At 30.5% G+C, this 22,383-nt stretch overlaps 3 protein-coding genes across 3 annotated transcripts; all 3 read left to right on the top strand.

The window, feature by feature from the left end:
• Positions 1-46: 46 nt before the first annotated feature.
• On the top strand, positions 47-5,059 carry MONOS_4509 (uncharacterized protein; the record flags this gene model as incomplete). The annotated part of the gene is made up of 5 exons (XM_067874587.1): positions 47-67; positions 274-805; positions 900-1,064; positions 1,248-3,899; positions 4,066-5,059. The coding sequence occupies 5 exons, from the start codon at positions 47-49 to the stop codon at positions 4,692-4,694; spliced, it is 3,999 nt and encodes a 1,332-aa protein (XP_067719106.1). The 3' UTR covers positions 4,695-5,059.
• A 252-nt stretch (positions 5,060-5,311) lies between these two features.
• MONOS_4508 (uncharacterized protein) lies at positions 5,312-6,197 on the top strand (the record flags this gene model as incomplete). The annotated part of the gene is made up of 2 exons (XM_067874586.1): positions 5,312-5,406; positions 5,454-6,197. 2 exons carry the CDS (start codon positions 5,312-5,314, stop codon positions 6,151-6,153), a joined length of 795 nt encoding a protein of 264 aa, XP_067719105.1. The 3' UTR covers positions 6,154-6,197.
• A 551-nt stretch (positions 6,198-6,748) lies between these two features.
• MONOS_4507 (uncharacterized protein) lies at positions 6,749-8,536 on the top strand. Its single transcript, XM_067874585.1, has one exon. The coding sequence runs from the start codon at positions 6,800-6,802 to the stop codon at positions 8,297-8,299; it is 1,500 nt and encodes a 499-aa protein (XP_067719104.1). The 5' UTR covers positions 6,749-6,799; the 3' UTR covers positions 8,300-8,536.
• Positions 8,537-22,383: the final 13,847 nt, after the last annotated feature.

The following is a 22,383-nucleotide window of genomic DNA, read 5'->3' as shown; positions in this document are numbered from 1 at the left end:
CAAAATACATCTATTACTTTAATACTTGAGGAATTACGTCATAAAAATGAAACGCTCCGTTTCAATAGTGTGGGGCAATGCAATTTATAAATTATTAAAAAATTTTTGAATATTAATGTTATTATTTCTATGTTTTGTAACTTTTAATAATTAGATGCTTATTCTGTTTTAATTCAACAAAAGCACAATGAAATGTGTATCAACAATCAAATTTCTTCTGTTAGTTTTGATGTAAAGAATTCGAATATCACATCTCGAAATACTAATTTGCAGTTTTTAAGTGATTCAGATATTCTTGTTAGCATTTCCTCTGGATTTTATGAATCAAACGAAGATCAATTGAGTGCATCTAATGCAATTCAGTACATAAGTGGAATAGCATTTCATGTAATTGGAGGCTCTCTTTCTGTTCTATCTTTGGAAATTTTAAATCAGTTAACTTTTACGGAAGCATCAATCTATTCGAGTGGGGTGATCGTATTTTCTGCGGACGCTTTATCCGTCATAGCTTCTCAAGTTAATGCAACGTGTCCGATTTCAAAAACATCAGGAAATGGATCTTTTATTGAAGGCTGCATTAATAATGGATCCACTTTGTTCATTGGAGACTGCTGCTTTTCTGATTGCAGCTCATCCGAAAGCGGAGGAGTTGCATATATTTCAGCAGAAGGAGCAGGAAACGTGACATTTCAAAATGTGATTTTCAAGAGCTGCTCGGCAAACAGCGGCGGAGCTGTAGCAATTAACTCTGTGTATTCACTTGAGCAGCTGTTGTTTGACTTTGTACTTTTCGTTGAGTGCACAGGTCTGAATATGATTTAATAATTGATTGTTTTAATTGCCATAATTTTTTTGAAAACGGCGTTTTGTTATTTGACTCAATTGGATGTTTCAAATAGCTTCTAATGGCCAAGGGCATGATCTGTGCATCATAAGAGCTAATTCGAGTTTCATCGACAAGCCTGTCTTTCTGGACTGCATAACATCTCACAACGAGAACTCGGTTGTTCTCTTCAATTCTACTTTGACTATTGATTGTGTGCCTCATTTGATTGCATTTGTAAGTATTGCTCTTAAATGTGTATTTTTATTCTGTTTTATGACAATTCTTATGTTTTCTGTTGTTTATCATTTCTCTTCTCTGTTATTTCTTCTTCATACCAATTTCTTTCAATATGAAATGATACAATCATAATATAACATAGCTTCATGTATTCCAATTTGTTTTTCATTCATCACAAACAAAGATTTTATTTATGTTTCTTCTTCTTCTTCTACTTCTTCCATTCAACCTTCACATTCTTTTTCCATTCACAATATCATTCACCATCGTCCTAATTCCTGCGGAAGTTTTGCTTCTCCTTGCCTCACGCTAACAGAAGGAATACAAGAAGTACTGCAATTTACTCCTCCGATAGGCAACATTCTGCTTGGAACAGGGACATTTCGAGAAAGTCCACTCTCATTCTCGTCAGAAGATGTGATGGCGAGTGTGGTCAGCAACACAGACAAGGACACTGTCATACTTCCATCTGGCCTCATCCTCAGCACTGAAGTCAAATCGAATGAAATGAATGAAAAACAAAGTGATCTGACAGACAATCGTCTTTCTTCCACAAATGCAGATGCCTTCTGGCTGACTGTGTCTGCTGGTGTGATTGACATGAGAGGATTTTCCTTTTTTGTCTCGTCTGACTTCTCTTCTGGTTCATTTGCCCAGGTGAGTGAAACAGGCAAACTTCTTCTGCATAAAGTGAGAATCATCGGAAGTGGTTATCCTTCTTATTCTTCTTCTTCTTCTTCTTCTTCGTTCTCGTCGACTTCTTCTTTTAACACATCTTCTTTATCCTCATCATCTTCAGACGGACAAGATCATGAGATGAAGCAGATGTCAGCACAACATCTTTCTTTATCTTCCTCTGCACCAAAAGAACACTCAACACAGACACATTCTTCCACAAACAGTGTTTCAAGTGTGATTCGCATTTCATCTCCTTCCTGCTGCTGCCATCTGTCAAATGTAATCTTCACCAACTTCACAAATCTCTCAGGCTCAGCTGTCGTTTTCTCCTCTTTCTCAAACATCAACCTCACCACACGCATCAAAATCCAATCTGAAATGGAAAACTGCCTCTTCGAAAACATCAGCTGCTGCGGAGAGAAGATTGTCGCTGTTGATGATTCGACTTCGTCTTCCCCGTTTTTCATTCGCAATTGCAAGTTTCTGTCGTGTCATGCCTCTTCTCACCACACACAGCCTGGGGCTGTTCTCTCTCTTTCTGTCTCTTGGGTGCTTGTGACAATAGCTGGCTGCACTTTCACTGACTGCTCGGCAACACAAGGAGGAGCTGCAACGATTCGGGTGAAGAACACTCAGACTGCGAAAGTGCTGATTGAAAACTGCCAATTCGAGCATTGTGCAGCAGTCGGGTTGGAAGAAGCACAAAACGTGTCTGTTGCTAAATTGGCTGCAGATGCTTTTCAGAAGGAAAGGGAAGGTGACTCGTTCATCCAAACAGAGAGAAAAATGATTGCAAGATCCAAATGGATTCGAGAGGATGTAGTAAAGGAAATAGAAATGAATGCAGTCAGAAATGATGATGTACCTGGATTTCTGGAAGAAGAAGCAGAAATCGAAGGAAGAGAGAATATTGACGGGAAAGCATTAACACTCAGCCAGCAAACAGCTCATGGAGGAGCGTTGTATGTGGAAGCCATCAGTGCAACGAAGGATGAAGTGCTGATTGATGCGCGGTTGGATGTTAGTGGATGCACTTTCACTGGCTGTGCTTCTTGTTTGGGTGACATTCTGTTTGGCGAGTGGATTGGAATAGGTGTCAGGAACAGTTCTTTGATTGTGACAGCAAACGAGGCAAATGCAGTGTTCACACACAGATGCACAATTTCGATAGAGGAGTGTTTGATTTCTGCACCTCCTTTTGAAGAGGAAGAGATGAGACAACAAGAATTTGAAAGGATAAAAGAGATTGATCAGGATTATAACAGAGATTATTATGATATGGATTCTCTGTTACCATCAAAAGTACTTTCAACAAAAGATTATTCAAAGAAAACAAATGAATTTATGTTGGACAAAAATGAGAAAGGAGATAATTTTAAGAATGATGCAAACTTTAACCTTTCTCGACTTCACACACATTTAAAGAAATATGCATCAGCACAACAGTCATTCAATTCGACATTCGGCCATTCATCTTCTTCTCTTCTTTCTCATTCACATTTTCATTCTTCTCCCCCATTTCAGTTTTCTCGCACTGCCTCAGCTGAGCGTGTCATCAGTTGGGGCACGGTCGGCTCTTTCCTCTCAAACACCATTCTCAGCGAGACAAACGTGACTAACTCATCCACAGGCGCTGTGCAGATGAAAGGCGGCTCACTCACAATGAACAAGTGCTTCTTTCTGAACAACCGCTTTAAGTGTCCCCTTTCTGTCTCACCTTCCTCTCCTTCCTCTCCCTCCTCTCCCTCCTCTTCTCCTTTGTTCCCGTCCATGCGGCTGAATGTGAACTGCTCGCTACACGGGACAATCATTGCCACCGACACCACGTTTGGCGATGGGCCTCTGTCTGCCGAGAGCGACGAGAATCCAGCGTGGATTGCCTTCCACAGCGAGCAGTGCTCCATTCTCTCTCTGCTGCCTGCAGATGTCTACACATTCCCCACGACTGTTGTGGCACACCTGGACAGAGTAGAAGCAGTCGCCAAGGACAAAGAAGACGAGCTCTCATTCATTCATGCTTTTGGAAAGGACTTCTTCCCAATCAACACAACATGTCGCTTGTCGCATGCAACAAACGACTCACATTTTGTGATTGTTCCTGCTGCTGTCGACGGAGAAAATCATGTCAGATGCACAGTTGAACAAGACTTTTTGAAAGGTACGAAAGAAAATAATGAGTCATATTTTTTCCTTCTTCTTCATTTTTTTTTTTTTTTTGACCGCATTTTGCTTTTGAATTCATAATATTTCAATTAGCAATAACACATTAATGTCCTCTATTTCAACCATTCATTCATTCATTCTTTTTATTTCTGTTCTTTCAGCTTGTAATGGACTCATCCGCATTTCTGTTGCAAATGACGGGAGCTCCTTCAGCAACAGCCGCGTGGCAAATTTCTTCTTCTCGTTTGATCGAGGCAAGTTGTTCCACAACACGCTTTTTTGGGTCTCTTTGATTGTAGCTGCTGTTCTTCTGGGTGTTGTGGTGATTGTGATTGTGATTTTGCTGGTATGTTTTGTAGTAACATACAGAAGAAGGATGTACAAGGAAGAGGGAGATGGAGAAGAGGGAGATGGAGAAGGGGAAGATGGAAGAGTTGATTTAGATGGGAATCAAAGCAGAGGGGCAAATGATAGAGAAGAAAGAGATGATAGAGATGATAGAGAAGAAATGAAACAGGCTGAAGAAAGTCGTAGCAGCACGAGCGACACAAGCGGAATCAATTACAACAGAACAGAACAATACGACGAAGATTGTGCAGAACAGCAATGTATGTTTGATGGCATGGCCCAAAAGGAAATTTTGAATGAAAACAACAAAATAAATCTTTTGGGCACGCAGGAAAAGCCTCTTCGACTTGACGAATCTCCTTTTTCATCTTCGTCATCTTCATCTTCTAATGATCCCTTTTCTTCTTCAACTCCACCATCATCTGCAGAATATTTTTCTTAATGGAAATTTGAATATATATGCTTTTTCAGCGATGTAATCTTCATTTATTAATTTTGTCTTGTTTTTGGATCATTTCCAAGCAATTACATCGATATTCGCTATTCTTAAAAGCGTGTTGAGCGCTTTATTTCACAATTATATCCTTTTCCGTTGTGTTCAATCCATTTTGTCATACAATTTCTCGTTTTACAAACAATTTTTACAATTTTTATGTATTTTCTATTTTTTATCAAATTTCAATTGGATCTTTTCCCATCATACATTAATGTGATTTGATAATTGGTTTGAGTAATTTTTCCTTTTTTACTAATATTGATAAACTTATTATTTTTAACAAAATCATCACACAATAATTTGTTATTGATATGTTTAGATTTTCTTTTCGAAGCAATTGCAATTCTCGTCCAATAAAATCTATCTTTGTAACAGGATCTTTCGTTGAATGGAAAGAACATTTCGAGCTTTATGAGGTATAAGACTTCATATCGTTATATTTGCTTCTCATTTTGGAAATATGTATTTACATTTTTTACAGCAATTAGAGGATCAAACATGGAGTGCATCAATTCCTATTTCGTGTAATTCCTTCGAATTTAAATTTATCGTTGATTATCAAGATGGACAAAGAGAATGGCTTTGTAATGAAAATGATTATGAAACTTGTTATGATTGCTCTGGAAACAAAAATAACAAAGCAACACTTCCACCTCCAGTATTTTCTGAAGGTATGTAATCAAATATTGGAGATTTTCCATAAAGTGTATCTGTTTTTGGGCCATTAGGAACAAAACTTGAAGAAGAAAAGATTTCTGATTCCGTTTTTGAAGTAACTTCAATTGATGACAAAAGCGTAAAGTCTGAAGTTAACGCAGTGGAAGAGGAAGTTTTCAAAAATTCTTCAACAAATCAGGAAAACGAAAAAAGAATTTCAGACGAAGAAATTAGCAAAGATGAAACAAAGGACGAACGGAAAGAGCAAGAGCAAAGCTTTTATCAGAAAAATGAACTTGATAAAGAGGAAGAGATTAGACGAAAATGTGAAAGCAATGAACAGTTTGAACCTGAAAACTTTAAAGAGGATGAAGAAGAAGGAAATCATCATGATGACATGGGAAATGGTTCGATTGAGAACAAAGCTGATATTTCACCAAATTTTGAAATTTCAAACAAACAATTTGAAAATAAAATTCCTCAAAGCATTCAACTTTGCGAAAGTGGAAAAGAGACGGAATTTTCTCCAACTCCATCAGAAGAATTATCAAAAAGAATAGCAATGAAATATAACTACACTGTTAAAGAAGATGAATTTGATTCTCCATTTTATCCAAGAAAAACTGATAAAATTCGATCGTGGCTTGAAGAAGAATATGAAAATCAAGAAAAGGATTATTCAGGTATTTCCTTAGGAAAAACTTTTTTTTCTAATTTTGGAATGGCATCATTTCACACTATTTTGTGACCATGAAAAGAAGTTTAGATTTAAAATGTGCATCATTTCTTAAAGAGTAACAATTTTTTCACTGACTCTTAGATGTTATACGAATTTATAATTTCTATTATCTTGGATAAAATCCTTTTCTGAAAAATAACTCTTATCAAACTGCTGTAAAAAGAATCGTTATGATCCCCTAAAGGCTAATGGAATTACTATTCTCGGTTCATTAATAGTCAATAAACAAAATTGATATCCTATATGGAAAATTAATATCGTTCATGACAAACAATTTTCCAAAAAACTTCATAAAGAAATTTAACTTTCAATTAAATTTCTTTTGAAAAAACTTTGATAAAACATATTTATAAATAACTCAAAAAAGTTGTTTTTCGCCATGGGGATGTAGATCAATTGGTAGATCGTTCGCTTAGCATGCGAGAGGCACTGGGATCAAAGCCCGGCATCTCCAATTTTTTCAATCTTAATTCTTATTTGGATGACACATTTTTTTTGGCAAGATTATTCAAAAACATTACCAAAGATATGATAGTAATTGTTTGCGATGAAAAAAAATGGTCAATTCCTTTAACTGAAAATTTTCTGGATCAACGTTGTAATATTTTTATTAAATATTGATTTTTTTTTTTGAAGTTTTGATATATTTATTTAAATGAGTGATATCGGAACACTGGAATCTGCTTGCAAACTTATCCAAAGCAACTGTCAGCAAGCAGATGCGATAAGAAAGGAAATATTTGCATTACGTGCAAGAATTGAAGTTGCTCAACTTCAAGCTGCTGTTTTGCAAGAACTGACAGAAGAGGAAAAGGAGCATGTTCAAAATTTACAAAACGAACTTATGCTATCAATTAAAGATCGAAAAATTAGCAAGAGCTTAGATTCGTCAGGATATCTTGATGAAGAAAGAATATCTAAAAGGCAAAAATTTCTTGCGGAAATTAGAGCTGGAATAAAATCGCTGAATGCTTCTCTTTACGACACATCAACTCTTTTTTCTTCTTTTGCTGTGCCATTCAACCTTTATTCTTCAGCACTTCTTATTCTGAAAAATGATATAATTTCCAACAAAGGTTCAGTCTTTTCTTTGGCATCTTCTGTACCATCATTATCAATGACCATGACGTCATCTAATACATCATTTCCTATTTCACCTTCAATTCCTTCAACTATTCATCCACAGGCAAATTCAACAAGTTATAGTAACGAACAAACTAGTAAAGATCTTGTAAATGCAATATGGGATTGTCTCATTCAAAAAGAAGTTGAAAGAGCGGAAGCCTTTTTTATTAATTCACGATTTGATACCAAATCATCTTCGTTTAACAATTCATTCATTTCACTCTCGTTTGTGAAAAGAGTTATTACAAACGTAACCTCAAAAATTATTCAAATGGGGGTTTTGCTTTCTGCAAGCATTCCAATGTCCGCGTTGCCCGCTGAATATACTCAAAATCCTTCAATTTCCTCACATCATCGAAACGAATTCCCTTCATCTTTATCGGAGTCAACAAAACCATCTGAAATATTTGATGCATTTCTTGCGTCTTCTTCGGCAAAAGCTTCTCCTTCTATTCCAGCAGCCCCACTTTCATCTTCAACAGCTTCAACATGTTCGTCAAACTCGTCTTTAATAAATGTTCCCCATCCCACTTTGGTGCCAATAATGCATCTTGTAAATAGATTGGAACATCTGTCAATTCAGCTGATAAGTGGATTAGCTGACCACGATGGTACAACAACAACTGAGAATGTTGAATCAACAGAATCATCTTCATCAGCGCAAACGTTTACAGAAAGTCAAAAAGAATCCTCAATTTGTCCTGAACACAATTTGCATGATGATGAAGATTGCAAGCAAAGTCCTAAGTCCACCGATACATTTTCACTTTGGGACAAATATGGAGTTGATCAAATGTGGGCAGCTGAAGCATTGGAGCTGTGTGGTGTGCCAAAAACTGCTGTTTATGCTGCTGAACTTTCGCTTCTTGAAGCAGCTTTATCAACGTCGTCAAGCGACTATCCGTTGTCAGCACTTGGATTCTCAACTCCTCAGCAATCTCCTTTATCTGATGCTCTTTTCTGGTCGATTTCTTCTCACAGAGATCATTTAAGTTCCATCGTAAAAAAATTACAACAAGATTTTGAATAAATGGTAATTATCACTTCATAAAAAAATAATCATTTCACATACACGAAAAATGGCTTAGAGACTCTCTATTTAAATGTTGCAATCACTTTTTACATATGATATTGTGAAGTTGAAATATTTACCTAAAAATGAAAATCCAATGAAAAAGGAGAAATTTTCTCGTTTGCAAGCAATTGATTTGAAATTTTTTCTTTGAATTATTCAACAAAAATAAAACAATTCCTTGATCATTTTTTATCAACTAAAATTTTTTCATCCAAATGAAGTGAGAAAGCAAAATACTGAGCAAAGATAAAGAAAAATGAATAAAATTGTGAAAGGATAAATGATTAATAATGTTTGCTATTTTGTAGATTGAACGAGAGAAATTACGAATGACACAATTGATAACACAAATAAGCAAAGATATATGACAAGATACAATGTCTGATATTTTATAACTCTTGATAATTCGTCATTTCTTCTTATTTGAAGGAAATCAAATTGAATTTTTGTTTTTGTTACCTGTAAAACGTGATATATATCGAAAGAGACGTTGATTAAGAAAAGAAGCCATTTTCCAGAAAGCAGGTAAAACAGGGTCAATATTCCGTGGGCAACATATTCGACAGGTATAATAGGATTAATTTTGTCACAAAGATCTTTTGCTGCAATTGCGTCTGCCTCAAGATCTTGAAGTTGAATAACAACATATACTGCCCACAAAAGAAGGAACATAAACGCAATCATAACGAAAAATTCTATTATAGATCCTAAAAGTCCACTCATTTGGTAATGTTTCTTTCTATATTTTCCAAATAAAAAATATATTCACTCAAAAAATTGAGTTTCTTTTTTATATGAAAGCCATAATAATGTTTATTTGATGTTGGTATTTTTCTGCAAAATATTTTTTGATTTTGAATGATAATTATTTTATTTCAGATGGAAAAAATATTTTAATGAAAAATCACTGAGAACAAATAATTTGTGGAAACAATCAAAGAGAACAATTTATTATGAAATTAACTGAGAAAAAAATGTCATTTCAAAAGATTAAAGACAGACATCAAGTTCAATCCAAACTTCAATATAAAAAAATGTATTTTTTAAAAATAAAGGCAAATTAAAAGAATATCGGAACTTTCAAATTGCGAGAAAACTTGTTTCTATTGATTTCTTTCGTGTTTTCAGTGTTGAAATGAAAAAATAGTTACTGGAAAACGTTTTTGAAAAACCAATCAAAAGATTTCAATTCAATCTGATCAAATAAAAATTTCTTCTAATTCATCAGAATAATTAGAAGTATCCCCTCCGTCATCAACGCTATTTGAATCTTCTTCTTTTGTATCATCACGTGGCTTATGCAGAATATCATCAACATAAGTAATTTCTTTATTATCAAAAAAATCAATTTCTTCATCCGCTATTATCGTTTTTTCTTCTGAAACAAAAAGGATTATTTTTTTCAAAATATCAGCAAAGCTTGGATTCAGATTCCTTTTTGCAAGCCACATGGATAAGTGGTCTGCAATTAATCTTTTTCTAACTCCGTGCTTTGGGAAAAAACACTCTTTAATGACTCCACAACCCTTTAACGGAATTGGAACATACACCTGTTTCTGGATCTTAAAAGTTGCTTTCATGACAGACTGTAATATATACATAACCTAAATATTTCAGACAATTTTAGCTTTTCCGTTCTTAGCCAATTATTGTTGTGTCTGTTAATATCATTTTTTGAATAATATGGATCAATGTTTCTTTTGTTCTTATTGGCACGATGATAACAAATTTTGTTCCAGCTACTCCTCCTTCCATCCTCTCAACTCCTTCGAAAATCCATAAGAAATCCTTCTTTCTTCCTCTTCCATATTTCCATCTCCTCCAAACAGCCTCATTTATTTCTACGCATTTTCCTGGTCCTTCTAATTTTGGTATTGTTTCACATTCCTCTGTGACCTGACAAATTTCTTGAAGCTTCGTCTTGCAAAAAAAAAAAAAATCATTTTTTTTTATAAATTAAAATAAGATAAACCATTGTGAAAACTTTAAAAAACTTCATCTTAATTAATGGATAATATTTTTTGATTAAATCAGAAATATATGTCTTTTTGTCTTTTGTCAGTGACAATCAGTGACGTTCTATGACAAATTGTGACAAAAATATTCCTCAACTGACATTTTTTATCAAAAAAATATACATATTGGGAACTTGATCGCATTCATTCATAATTTGATTATTTCAAAATAATAAGAATTTTTTCATGAAGATTTTCAAATTAATTATTTTAGTAATTAAGAATTATGAAATCGTTATGAATAACCCTTTTTGACAATTCATTAACATCTTGTCAGTCATTTTGTCGTTTTTTCAATTTTCTTTTGTCATGTCACAGAGGTCTATTGTTTCATTCCATTTTTGTGCTCAAACAACTCGAACAACGCTTGCCCAATAACCAATAGTTGGATAAGAAACACCCGTCAGAAATTAAAGCTGTTTCAATCCAATCACAATCCAACAGCACAATAGAAAATGAAAAATTATATTAAAAGGAAGTTTCATTTTGGGAAAAAATGAAATTCTTAAATATTAAGGTTTTTTTTCTGGCAAGTTTGACACGAAAGATATATGTATCCTTCTGTTTCCTCCCTGATTCTCCTTTTGCTTTGACATTGAGGGCAACCCTTGGCATCAAATTCTTGAAAACGTTTGAAAAACCTATTCCATGTTTCTTCTTTATCATGGAAGTTCGTAATAAATTGAAATATTGTTTGACTATTTTTTCTTCTTCAGATCTTGCCATATAACTCTTTAGATCATTAACCACATATAATAAATAATTTAACTTTTCAATATTTTTCAACTTTTTTTTTAAAGACTATCTGATTGATGAAAATTTGTAAATTGTATCAACATTTAACGCAAATGGCATATCCAATTTTTTTGTGCAAAATTGAGAGTTCAGAAAGACTTTTATTTTGCAGGAATAAATTACCAATGAAATGAATCATATTCATTCAAAAAAAAAAAAAATAAATAAATAAATAAATTAAAATAAAATTAAAATAAAAAAACAACAATTTTTTGTTTGTATTTTGGGAACTTATCATTCAAATTGGCAAACTTATCGTTCTATTTTGCAAAAAAAGTTATTCAATTTTGGTGAATTTTATTTTCGAAATTGGTGAATTTTTCATTCAAAATTATTATTATTGAGTTTTTTTTGAATTAAATTTTTTGTGAAAAATTTGTTTTCGGCTATTCATCGAAAAGCAATAAAAATATTATATTTTTTTCTTTATAAGAAAATAAAATGATAAAAAATAAAACCCCGATTTTTATTATTTTCCAATAAACATACAATTTTCTTATTTTTCAAAAAAAATAATCATTATGGAAATTTGAATATTTTTGAATGAATGTGCATCTCATTGTTTGATTATGCGTTATGCAATCATAATAATTTATTTTCATATGTTTCCAAAACATTAATAAAACTTTTTTCCTTTTAAATATATCCAAGAATATTCTTTCGGAATTCAAAACAATTTTTTTTTTCATCTGAACTGATTGCAGTCTCAACTGAATATAATCACATCGAATATTATCAACATCGTTTATTGTCACATTTTTCGATGCATCAACAATTTTTGATTGTTTTTCATTCATTTTCCATGGCAAATAATCACAGGGCTGAAAATATATAATCGCATTTAATATTATAATCAGTGATTTTTTCAATGAAAAATCCATTTTTTGATCAAAATTTTCAATTTATCGCTTTTTTAAATATGTGCTCAAATAAGTCAATATGATGTGTACTAATGTCAAAAATTAATTTCGCAAGTAAAAAATGTGTTTTAATGAAGAATTATAGAAAATAAAATATTTGACCCAATATTCATTCATTAATTAATTAATTCATTTTGATTTTTTCCTGTGAAAAATAACATCGTATATTATCACAATCGGATATAATCACAAAAAGTTGTGCAAAAACCGATGTGATTATATCCGATTAAGACTGTACAATGCAAATAATATATTTCGATTGAACGATGCATAATTATTCAATGTCAGGTGAATTTATATAAAAATAAAAAGATTTCAATGATGATAATTTTTTTTGATAAATGTGAATTATTTATGTCTTTCGACAAATAATATTAATAAAGATTCAAATTCTCAAAAATTTCACAAATACTGACTGAACATTGTTATTTTCATCATTTTCCAACATTTAGTGAAATGCATTTACATCTCAAATATTTTTTGTTCAAAAACTCTCAAATGCTTAATTATGAAAAAATAAGTTTTTTTGTTTCGTATAAGAGTTTGTCAAATTTAAACAATAAATAGAACAGAAATAAAGAATAACCATTTAGTGAGATTATTAAAATCGACAAAAATAAAAGAGCTCATTTTGTTAAATTTTCAAAATGAAAAATAAAATCGGGGAAGAAAATTTTTCAATGAAAAAGCTTGAAGTTCTCCATATTTTACCAATATTTTTTGCTGAACTTCCTCAAATGAGATAAACACAAAATAATACAAAAAAATGAAATGAGTGGATAATTGGTCTTCCTGTTTTTTCAAAAAAAAAATATGGGAAAATATTTTTTTTTTCGTTTCTTTTTTCAGTTGCAATTTTTTCTAAGGTTATTGACTATTGCGATGAGATTTTGTATTCAAATGCAAAATTCATCACAATTGTTTTGAAAACAAATGTGTTTGCTCAAATAAAGATAAAGATATTTTATCAAGCCTTTTCATTTTTCAAAGTTCTTTTGTTGAAATTCAAGGGAAATTTTCGAACAAAAAATTTTGAAAGAAAAATATGAAATCAAAAATAATCACCAATATGTATAAAAAAAATATAACAAAAAAAAAAAAAAAAAAAAAAAAAAAAAAAAAAAAAAAGAAAAAAAAAAAAAACTTATTCTTAAAAAAAAAAAAATAGGCTTTTCAATATAAATATTAATAAAAAATACTCTATGAAAACATCATTTTATGGATATTCTTAAGCTTCACTGCAATCACCTTCTCCATGATAGTCGTCCGATGATCCTTCCGTTATTAGAGTGATATCTCTTTCAGTCTCTGTGTTTTCATCGACAATATCTTCAATTTGCTCCTTTCGTTTTTCGTTCTCCTTTGCATGTGCTAAAATCATGAATCACAAAAACATACTCATGAAAATGCAAATGTTTGTTTTTTTCCATCATTAAACTTGCCAAATAATCATCTTTAATTTTTTATCTTGAACTTGTATGTGGTAAAAAGCTTTTTAATTGACTCCAAATCCCTTCGATAATGTTCGTGCAAGCAGATGTTGTTTTATCTTTGAACCGACACTTATAGCAAACTGTTGAATGCTATCAACTTAAAGAATTTTTACTGGAAGAAGCGTGTAACTCGTCATTAGAATTTTTCGTCTGTTTTTTTATGTAATTTTTTATTGTCTGTTTTTATGATTCTTTCTTTTTACAGCAAATCCAACAGATCATTTTTGTTTTATATGATCTGTTTTTCGTTGTTCAAAACCGAATATCCATATTTGTTGATTGGACCTTCCCTTTTTGAATTTTCTTTTTCGAAGAACGTCTTCATCTATTTCAATAATGCACTCATATCTCCCCAATTTCAAATCCATTTAAACAACAATGTTTCACAGCAGCTGTTCCAGAAACACAAGACCATTATGAAACAGCATCTTTGTTTATTTTTTAAACAAAATATGAGATTTGTTTGATATTTTATCTCATTTATCACAAAAGCAGAAGTTGCAAGAGTTTCAAAATCTCTTTCATTGATCTGGAAAATCGATTTTTTGAAAAAGCATTTATTTTTCTTCAGTTATTTTTCCAGACCCAGAAGCACTTTTCCATATTAAAAAATGAATTTTTTTTTCTTATTTTATTTATTTTATTTTATTTCAAGTTTCAAGGAGAAATTTTCGTATCGTAGTTATTTAAAATCAAACAATGATTTTTCTAGGGATCTTCATTATTTTCTTGCTAAATCATATTCTGGGTTTTTCACTATTTTTATCAAATTATTCAAAATCAAAAAAAAAGAAGAATTAATCAACAAAAAAAGTGTTGAAATATCGATGAAGATATATTCGCTCAAAAAAAAAAAAAAAAAAAAAAAAAAAAAAAGAAAGAAAGAAAGAAAGAAAAAAGAAAAAAAGGAAAAAAAAAACGAACACTGATGTATTTTCCCCTCTTGTTTTTATTGATAAATCTGATCAGATCATTGATTTAAATATTTTTTATTGAAACAACAAATATTTCAGAATAATCTTTATTATGTGAACTTTGGATTGCGTCGCAAACGCATATTGAATCTTTTATCTCTCCATAAAAAACAATGATCGAATAAGCTGTCGAATATAAAAAATGAACCTTGAAATGGTTTTTTTTGTCTCACTGGTTTTTCATAACATGAATTCGATATTCTTCTTCAACTTCTCGATCAAGAAATTACTCCGCATCGAGGTGGTAAAAAATTTCATCAACAGTTTTCAATATTAACTTTTTGTTTTGTCGAATTTTCTTCATTTCGGATCGACAACAATGACTTGATTAATGACAAAACCATTTTTCAATTCTCATTCATAGTAAGAAAATATGTTCGTAACATTTTCTGCTTAATGAAATAACCACTTTTGGACTCACTATTATCTCTTGGAAAATATCGTATCAGAGAAATTCTGGATGTGGGATTAATTGTCGATAGCACTATTCAACCAACAGAATTAACCAAGTAGTCATATTGAATATGGAATGAAGTTTTTCAGTGGGAAGCTCCACATTTATTGTATTTAAGTAGAAGAAAGTGTCTATCCAAAACTTGGTATTGCCAGCACTATCTGTATATTTTTCCTGGAAGCACTCATGATTATGTTGTATTTCAACATCATTATCCAACCTTTGAAAACAAATAAGGAAATGCAAAACTGTTGGTCGACTCAGCTTGCATTGGAGCAAAAACATGGCTCGGTGTATGCACCATAAAAACGTAATGAATCCCTGAGTTATCGAAGAAGGAAGTGATTTTTGAGCATATATTTAGAATCTTAAAAACAGTCTTCGCTGTATTTCGACAGCATTATCCATTGAGCATCGAAGTGATTGAAGATTTTTTTAGTGTTGCTGTTTGTTTAACAAAATTTCATTTTTCACAGAATTCTTTGACAGCTTCAGATTTTGAAGCTAATAATATTTTTTTTTTGCTGAATTACAAATGGAATAAACAAGAAAGTCAAAAGCAAAGAAAGAAGCAAATCAGAAGTGTTAGGAAAAACAAAGAAAAAGATTGAATTCATCATCACAAACAACTTCATGTTCTTCAGTATTACTTTATAACTATTTAGGCTTGTATTTATTTTTCAAACCATATATGTGATTGCTTTTGAAAGCATAACATTATCCGGTGTGTTGATAATCCAAAGGTTAATCATCATTAACCAAGTAATTTTCATCCAAAATTTGCATGCAAGCCAATTTTTGCAAAAGCCACAGTTTGATACAAAAAAATAGAAGAGGAGTCATTATATGAATCCATCACCTTTTAGTGTTCATTGTGAATATTCAAAACATAAATTTAAACAGAAATTTAAAACAGAAATTATTTGATTTCAGTATTAATCACCCAAATAAAATTTTTCCAAATTGAAAATAATGTTTGAAGTGATTAGTTGAATTAAAATGTTTAAGAAATAAGTTAACTATTTTCTTTTTGAGTTCATCCTATGAAGGACTTTGATAAAATGAAGAAATGGATATAATCGAGGATTGAAACAAAACCCAGGGACTGGCAATCCTTTGTTTTATATTTCAACAATTATTAACAATATTTGGTTTCGATATTTTTGAATCAATAAGTATTTGCATTAATCGAAAAAAAGTATTTTCAAACAATGCTTTTTGATGGTTATCATTAATTGTTGCGATTAAAAAGAGTTTTAATTTTTCTGAAAGAAAAAACTTTGACAGACGAGTGAATGTTATGTGATAATTTTGCAATTCGAACATAATTCAAACTGTGAGAATTTCAAAATAAAATAGAATGAAATAAAAAATATTTTTATTTGATAATTAATATCCTTTCACTATTTGAATAAAATATATTTGGGTTATTATTTTTGAAATCATAACTTTTTTCGGGGTGTCGATTTTTCAAACATTGTTTTTCATAGTGAAGAGATTTTGTGTGTGAATTGTTGAATTATCACAACTGCTATCAAAACAAATGTTTAAGCTCAAATAAAGATAAAGATATTTTTTTCATAAACCTTTTCACTTTTCAGTTTTCTTTTGTTGATATTCAATAAAATTTTCCGATTCGAAAATTTCGAAAGAAAAAATATGGGGGAAAATATGAACTTTCAAGCTTTTTTAGCACAAAGGACTTAATAATAGTTTCACTCATAACAATGATAAGCTCTCTCAGATTTCAAAATGAATTGGATTTTAATAATTGTCAACTGGCATCAATGATATTGCAACATTATGTTTTATGATCTCACGCTTTTTTCAATCAATGAACACATTTTTCTATAATTTTTTGATCACAAAAAGTTCGTTCACAAAGAAAAAATTATCAACGAAAATGCCTGAAGTCAAATATTTTGTCCTATATGTTATTGATTGATTGTTTTTTTTTTTTTTTTTTTTTTTAATTCAGAAGTAAAAAAGAATTGAACAAGAATTTGAAGAAATAGAAGAAGATATGAATAATTTGATATAAAAATAGTTCGCCATGTTCAAATATTAAGATGTTTTTTCTTTGAGATATCATTTCATAACAAATTTATTTTTATTTCGTTTCAAAGAATTTTTAAAACGAATGAATACATATCTCTGAAATCGTGTATTTTTGAAAAATGTGTGAAATGAGAAAAAATTACCAACTTCTTTATTAATTCCAATCAGGATAACGCTCGATTGTTTGAAGCACTGATTTCGATGGTGTCTCTTTTTCCAGGGATGGAAATAGTCCTTTGTATGGGTGATTCTTTTTGAAAAATCACAAATGTTTTATTATCTAATAAATCTTATATTTCATATTTTGCTCATATTTCTGTTTCCACTCACAAATCTTCTCAAGAATGTTTTAAATAGCATTATCAAGAAATAAATTTCATTTAAGTCAAGTTTGACATTTGTTAACGAAATATTTTGCATAATTTGAAATTTTTGAAGTATTTGAAAATTAAACATTCGTGACTTTTCAAAAAGAATCACACATATCCTAGATCGCCAAACATGGACAAGCTTTCTTCGAAACAATCAACCTAGTTTTGAGATAATTCTGACATCGCCTTTTGCAGATAATCAACATATCTGAATAGCCCTTTTTGGAAAAACTCAATATAAAGCTTGCCACACTCAACAGCCTCTGATACGAACAAGGCTTTGGGGGGTGGACAAGCGCTCGTTGCAACTTCAAATTTTAAGCAGTATGCATGATGATGCCCTTCGAATAGGCCTTTTTGTTCACTGAATAAAATTGGGGGAGAAGCAATTTTGACAGTGGTTGCATCAACGAGGAGTGCAACGTTAGAAAAGGGACCGGGAGATGGAATTGGAAGGAGTGGAGGAATTTGAAACATATCATCAAGAACATTGAGCAAAAGCGGACGGACTTCCTGAATGGATTTGCTCATCATTAGTTCTTTTATTCCTGAAATTGAAGATATTTGAGTAATCATTGAACTTGAAGAGAGCCATTCCAAGAAAGTGATAAGCAAATCATGTGCAGAAAGAAGTATTTGTGTTCCTTTTTTAAGTTTTTGCTCCTCTTTTTGATTAAATTGTATTTTCAAATCAAACAAACGAAAATAGCTCATCACTAGTGATCTTTTAAAAGAGTGATAAATATGGGTGATTAATTTTGAAATCATATTTTCTCTATCAAAATTTTCTGTTCCAAAAATTCACTTGAATATTAACAAATGAATTCTGAAAAATGAAAAGGCTTATTAGAGACATCTGCATCTTAATTTGAGCCAAAACATTAGTTTTAAAAATAGTTGTGATTATTTTTTACATCTAAATACAAAATCTCTTCCCTTTGACAAACAAACTTTGAAGAACAAACACCCCGAAAAAAGTTATGATTTGAAAAATAATCACCCATATTGATATCAAATAATTTCTGTTTTAAATTTCTGTTTAAATTTATGTTTTGAATATTCACAATGAACACTTAAAGGTGATGGATTCATATAATGACTCCTCTTCTATTTTTTTGTATCAAACTGTGGCTTTTGCAAAAATTGGCTTGCATGCAAATTTTGGATGAAAATTACTTGGTTAATGATGATTAACCTTTGGATTATCAACACACCGGATAATGTTATGATTTGAAATATAATGACACATTTGATAAATATTATTGTTTGTGTTTATAATGAAGGACTCTTTCAATAACTGTGGATAGTAGAGAAATCTCAACAACTATTCACAGTTATTGAAAATATCCTCCATCATTAACACAAACAATATTTTATAAAACAAAAATCAATAAGATATAATGAATAAATAAATAAAATTAAAAAACTATCACAATCACATGGATGATTTCTCCACATAATTGAGAGATAAAATTTCAATCAGTGACTTAGGAAAAACTGTTATTTCATTTTGAACATTATGAATAACATTTTCAAATATAAGAGTCAATTAAACTTTTTTATGAAAATTACATTTCAAATAAAAAAATATCATATTTTTTGATTGAAAACAATTTATTTATATCAATGCTTCAAATTATAACATTTTTTAATTAATGCAGACGTTGACTTGTCGTTGTATTCAAAATAATTGGAAAATCAATAAATTTTTGAAATAAGTGATACACTATTTATTATTCAAATTTGGTCAACTAATTATTCAAAATTAATAAAATACAGTATTTTTAAAAAAATTCTTTTTTGGTGAAAAATTTGTTTTTGGCTGAATGTTAGAAAGTGATTAAAATATTATATCATTTTATTATTCATTAAAGGCATGAGAAATTGTACCTCGAATATTATTATTAGTGAATAAACATGAAATTTTCTGATTTTTCAGAAAAAATCATCATCATTGAAATCTGATAGTTTTCAAATTAATTCTACTCACATTGTTGTATTATGAATAATTGAATCAAGAAAATATTTTGTATCAATTTACAAACAAAAAAATTTCAGAACTGAACAAATTCATGAATGCATTTTCTGAATTCATCTTTTATTATTTATTGTTTATCTTTCGGTCTTTTATTTCAAATGACATTTCAAGATTCAATTATTCATAATACAACAATGTGAGTAGAATTAATTTGAAAACTATCAGATTTCAATGATGATGATTTTTTCTGAAAAATCAGAAAATTTCATGTTTATTCACTAATAATAATATTCGAGGTACAATTTCTCATGCCTTTAATGAATAATAAAATGATATAATATTTTAATCACTTTCTAACATTCAGCCAAAAACAAATTTTTCACCAAAAAAGAATTTTTTTAAAAATACTGTATTTTATTAATTTTGAATAATTAGTTGACCAAATTTGAATAATAAATGATGTATTTATGAATATATAAAGCACTTCTTGTTTCAAAATTTTCGTTTACAATCAGGCTTTTGTAATGCCACATGACATTGAAAAAATTTATCTTTTTTGTGTATTTAAATAAAAAAGTTATGTTCATAACACAAAAAATTGGCAAGAGGCTTCTTTTGGAATGCCTATTTATTTTTCCATATATCAAATTTTTTTGAAATTTGACTTGGATATTATTAAAGCACCTGATAAATAGTTTTCAAAAATGTTTATGATCATGTATTTGACTTGAATCAATAATTGAATATGAAGTGAACCGTTAAATAGAAAAGTGATCAAAAAATGTCAATTTTGGAAATTTCACTGTTCAATCTTCTTTCCATTCTGAAGCAGATCCACAACCTCCGACTTTTTATTGAGATGTTTCTGAAGAAGAAGCTGAAACATCGTCAATATCAATATTCGGTGAAATGTCATATATATCTAGAACGTCGTATTCGCTTTCTTTATGTTTTCTTTTTTTCTCCTCTTTCATGTCATTTAATCAACTTATCATCACAGATTTCATTTTCCGTTTCATCAGTGTCATCAGTATTATTATCATTATCATGCAAAATACATTGTTTCATTTCATTTCTGCCTTTTTTTTCCAAAATTTCATCAGATCGAGATGTATCCAATATTAACTGTTCAAAATAGAAAAGTTTTCTTTTTCTAATCAAAAAAAATAAAAATAAAAATAAAAATAAAAATAAAAATAAAAATAAAAATAAAAATAAAAATAAAAATAAAAATAAAAATAAAAATAAAAAAATAAAAAATAAGCAATCGGGAAAATATTTTTTTAACGACACTACGAGAAGGAATAAATAAATTTGCATAGCTCCAAATACCTTTTATTTTGTTTGTTCAAGCTTCAGAATCTGGATCGACACAGTTTCGTTTGTGACAAACAGTTTTGTGAATGAAACCGATTTCTTTTAGGTGATTGAAGATTTTAAACTCATCATTTTGTATTTCTGTTTTCTTTTTGTTATATTTTTCAATAATTGAAATCAATGTTTTTCTGCTTCTGTTTGGAACAATGTGAATTTGTTTTTTTGCTTCCATTTTGCCGCTTTTTTTCTCAACAGCTCCAAAAATCCATTTCTGTTTCTTCCTCCTCCTCCATATTGCCTCTTCAATTTGAACAATAACTTCTTCACTATCAAGAGAAATTTTTTGTCTGTTGATCAGTTCTGTTGCAACTGTTCTAATAACACTCACCCAATATCCTATTGAAGATTTGTTGAAATCTGTGATCAGACGAATTCGAATGACTGACAAGCCTATCCACAACATGTGAAATATTGAAAAGAATTTGATTCAATTTAATGTTCTATCAGAAAAAAACATTGCTCTTTGATTCTGAACGTTCGGCTGAGTACTCTTCACATTTGAAAATTTTTTCATTTGTTTATTTTTTTACAAAATATCATATAACGAGCACATTTTGGACAAGTTACATTTTGATTGTTCATCACATTTATGAAGAACCATTTTCAGGTTGAATGAAAGTCTGAAAATATACGAATTATTGATGAAATAGATTTCTTTTTGCATTTTTGAGATTCTATCATGTCAAATTATGGATCACTCTTATATAATAGAGTGGTCCTGTATATTTTGCACAAAGAATTAAAAATACGTAAATAAAAAATGAATTATCAAAAACTATTTGATATTACAGGGTTCTGCACTTTGATTGGAATGAATGCCGAACAATATATGAAAAACAACAAATTGTGTATGGTTTAAAACTTCAGGATATCAGAACGAATTGTTCATGGATCATTAGTATTCAAAGGCGAGAAGAAATTGACAGGAGACATTATAGTCGCGGCAGGCCAACAAATGAAGTGTTGATGAAGAAAATACAACAAGCAGTGGAAGAAAATCCTCATATTAGCTCCAGAGCGTTGTCAGAACAATTTAGTGTTGCAAAAACAACTATTTTAAGTATTCTTCATGATAAATAACAATTTCATTCTAACAAAATTAGGTGGGTACCGTACGCACTGAATGAGGATCAGAAAAAAATCCGCGTTCAAACTGGCTAGCAATTATTGGAGAAACTGCGAGATTTTCAGATAAAAAATTTTGAAGGGCTGATAACAGGAGATGAATCCTTTTTCATCAAAAGTAATAATTTGGAATGCGAATGGAGAAAAGAATAATCTGAAGAATCAACCTCAGCAAATTACACTTATTCAGATAAGAAATTCTGGTATTCGATTATCATTTCAGTCCATGGGTTGTTTTTTCTCAATATTCTGCCAGAAAAAACAAAAATGAATACAGAATATTTCGTAAATTCGATATTAAAGTCCATCATCCAAATCCACTAAGACCTTTCTTCCGTTTCTCCTAAAAATTACTTTATTCATTTCGATAATGCTCGTCCGTACACAGCTGCAATATCTAAGATCTTTGCGGAGGAGCATCATTCAAATATTCTCCCTCATCCTCCTTATTCTCCTGATGTTGCCCCATGTGATTCTTT

Source organism: Monocercomonoides exilis (assembly GCF_001643675.1).
Source record: "Monocercomonoides exilis strain PA203 chromosome Unknown scaffold66-335014, whole genome shotgun sequence".
Taxonomy (NCBI): domain Eukaryota; phylum Preaxostyla; order Oxymonadida; family Polymastigidae; genus Monocercomonoides; species Monocercomonoides exilis.
This window is presented reverse-complemented; position numbering and strand designations above follow the sequence as displayed.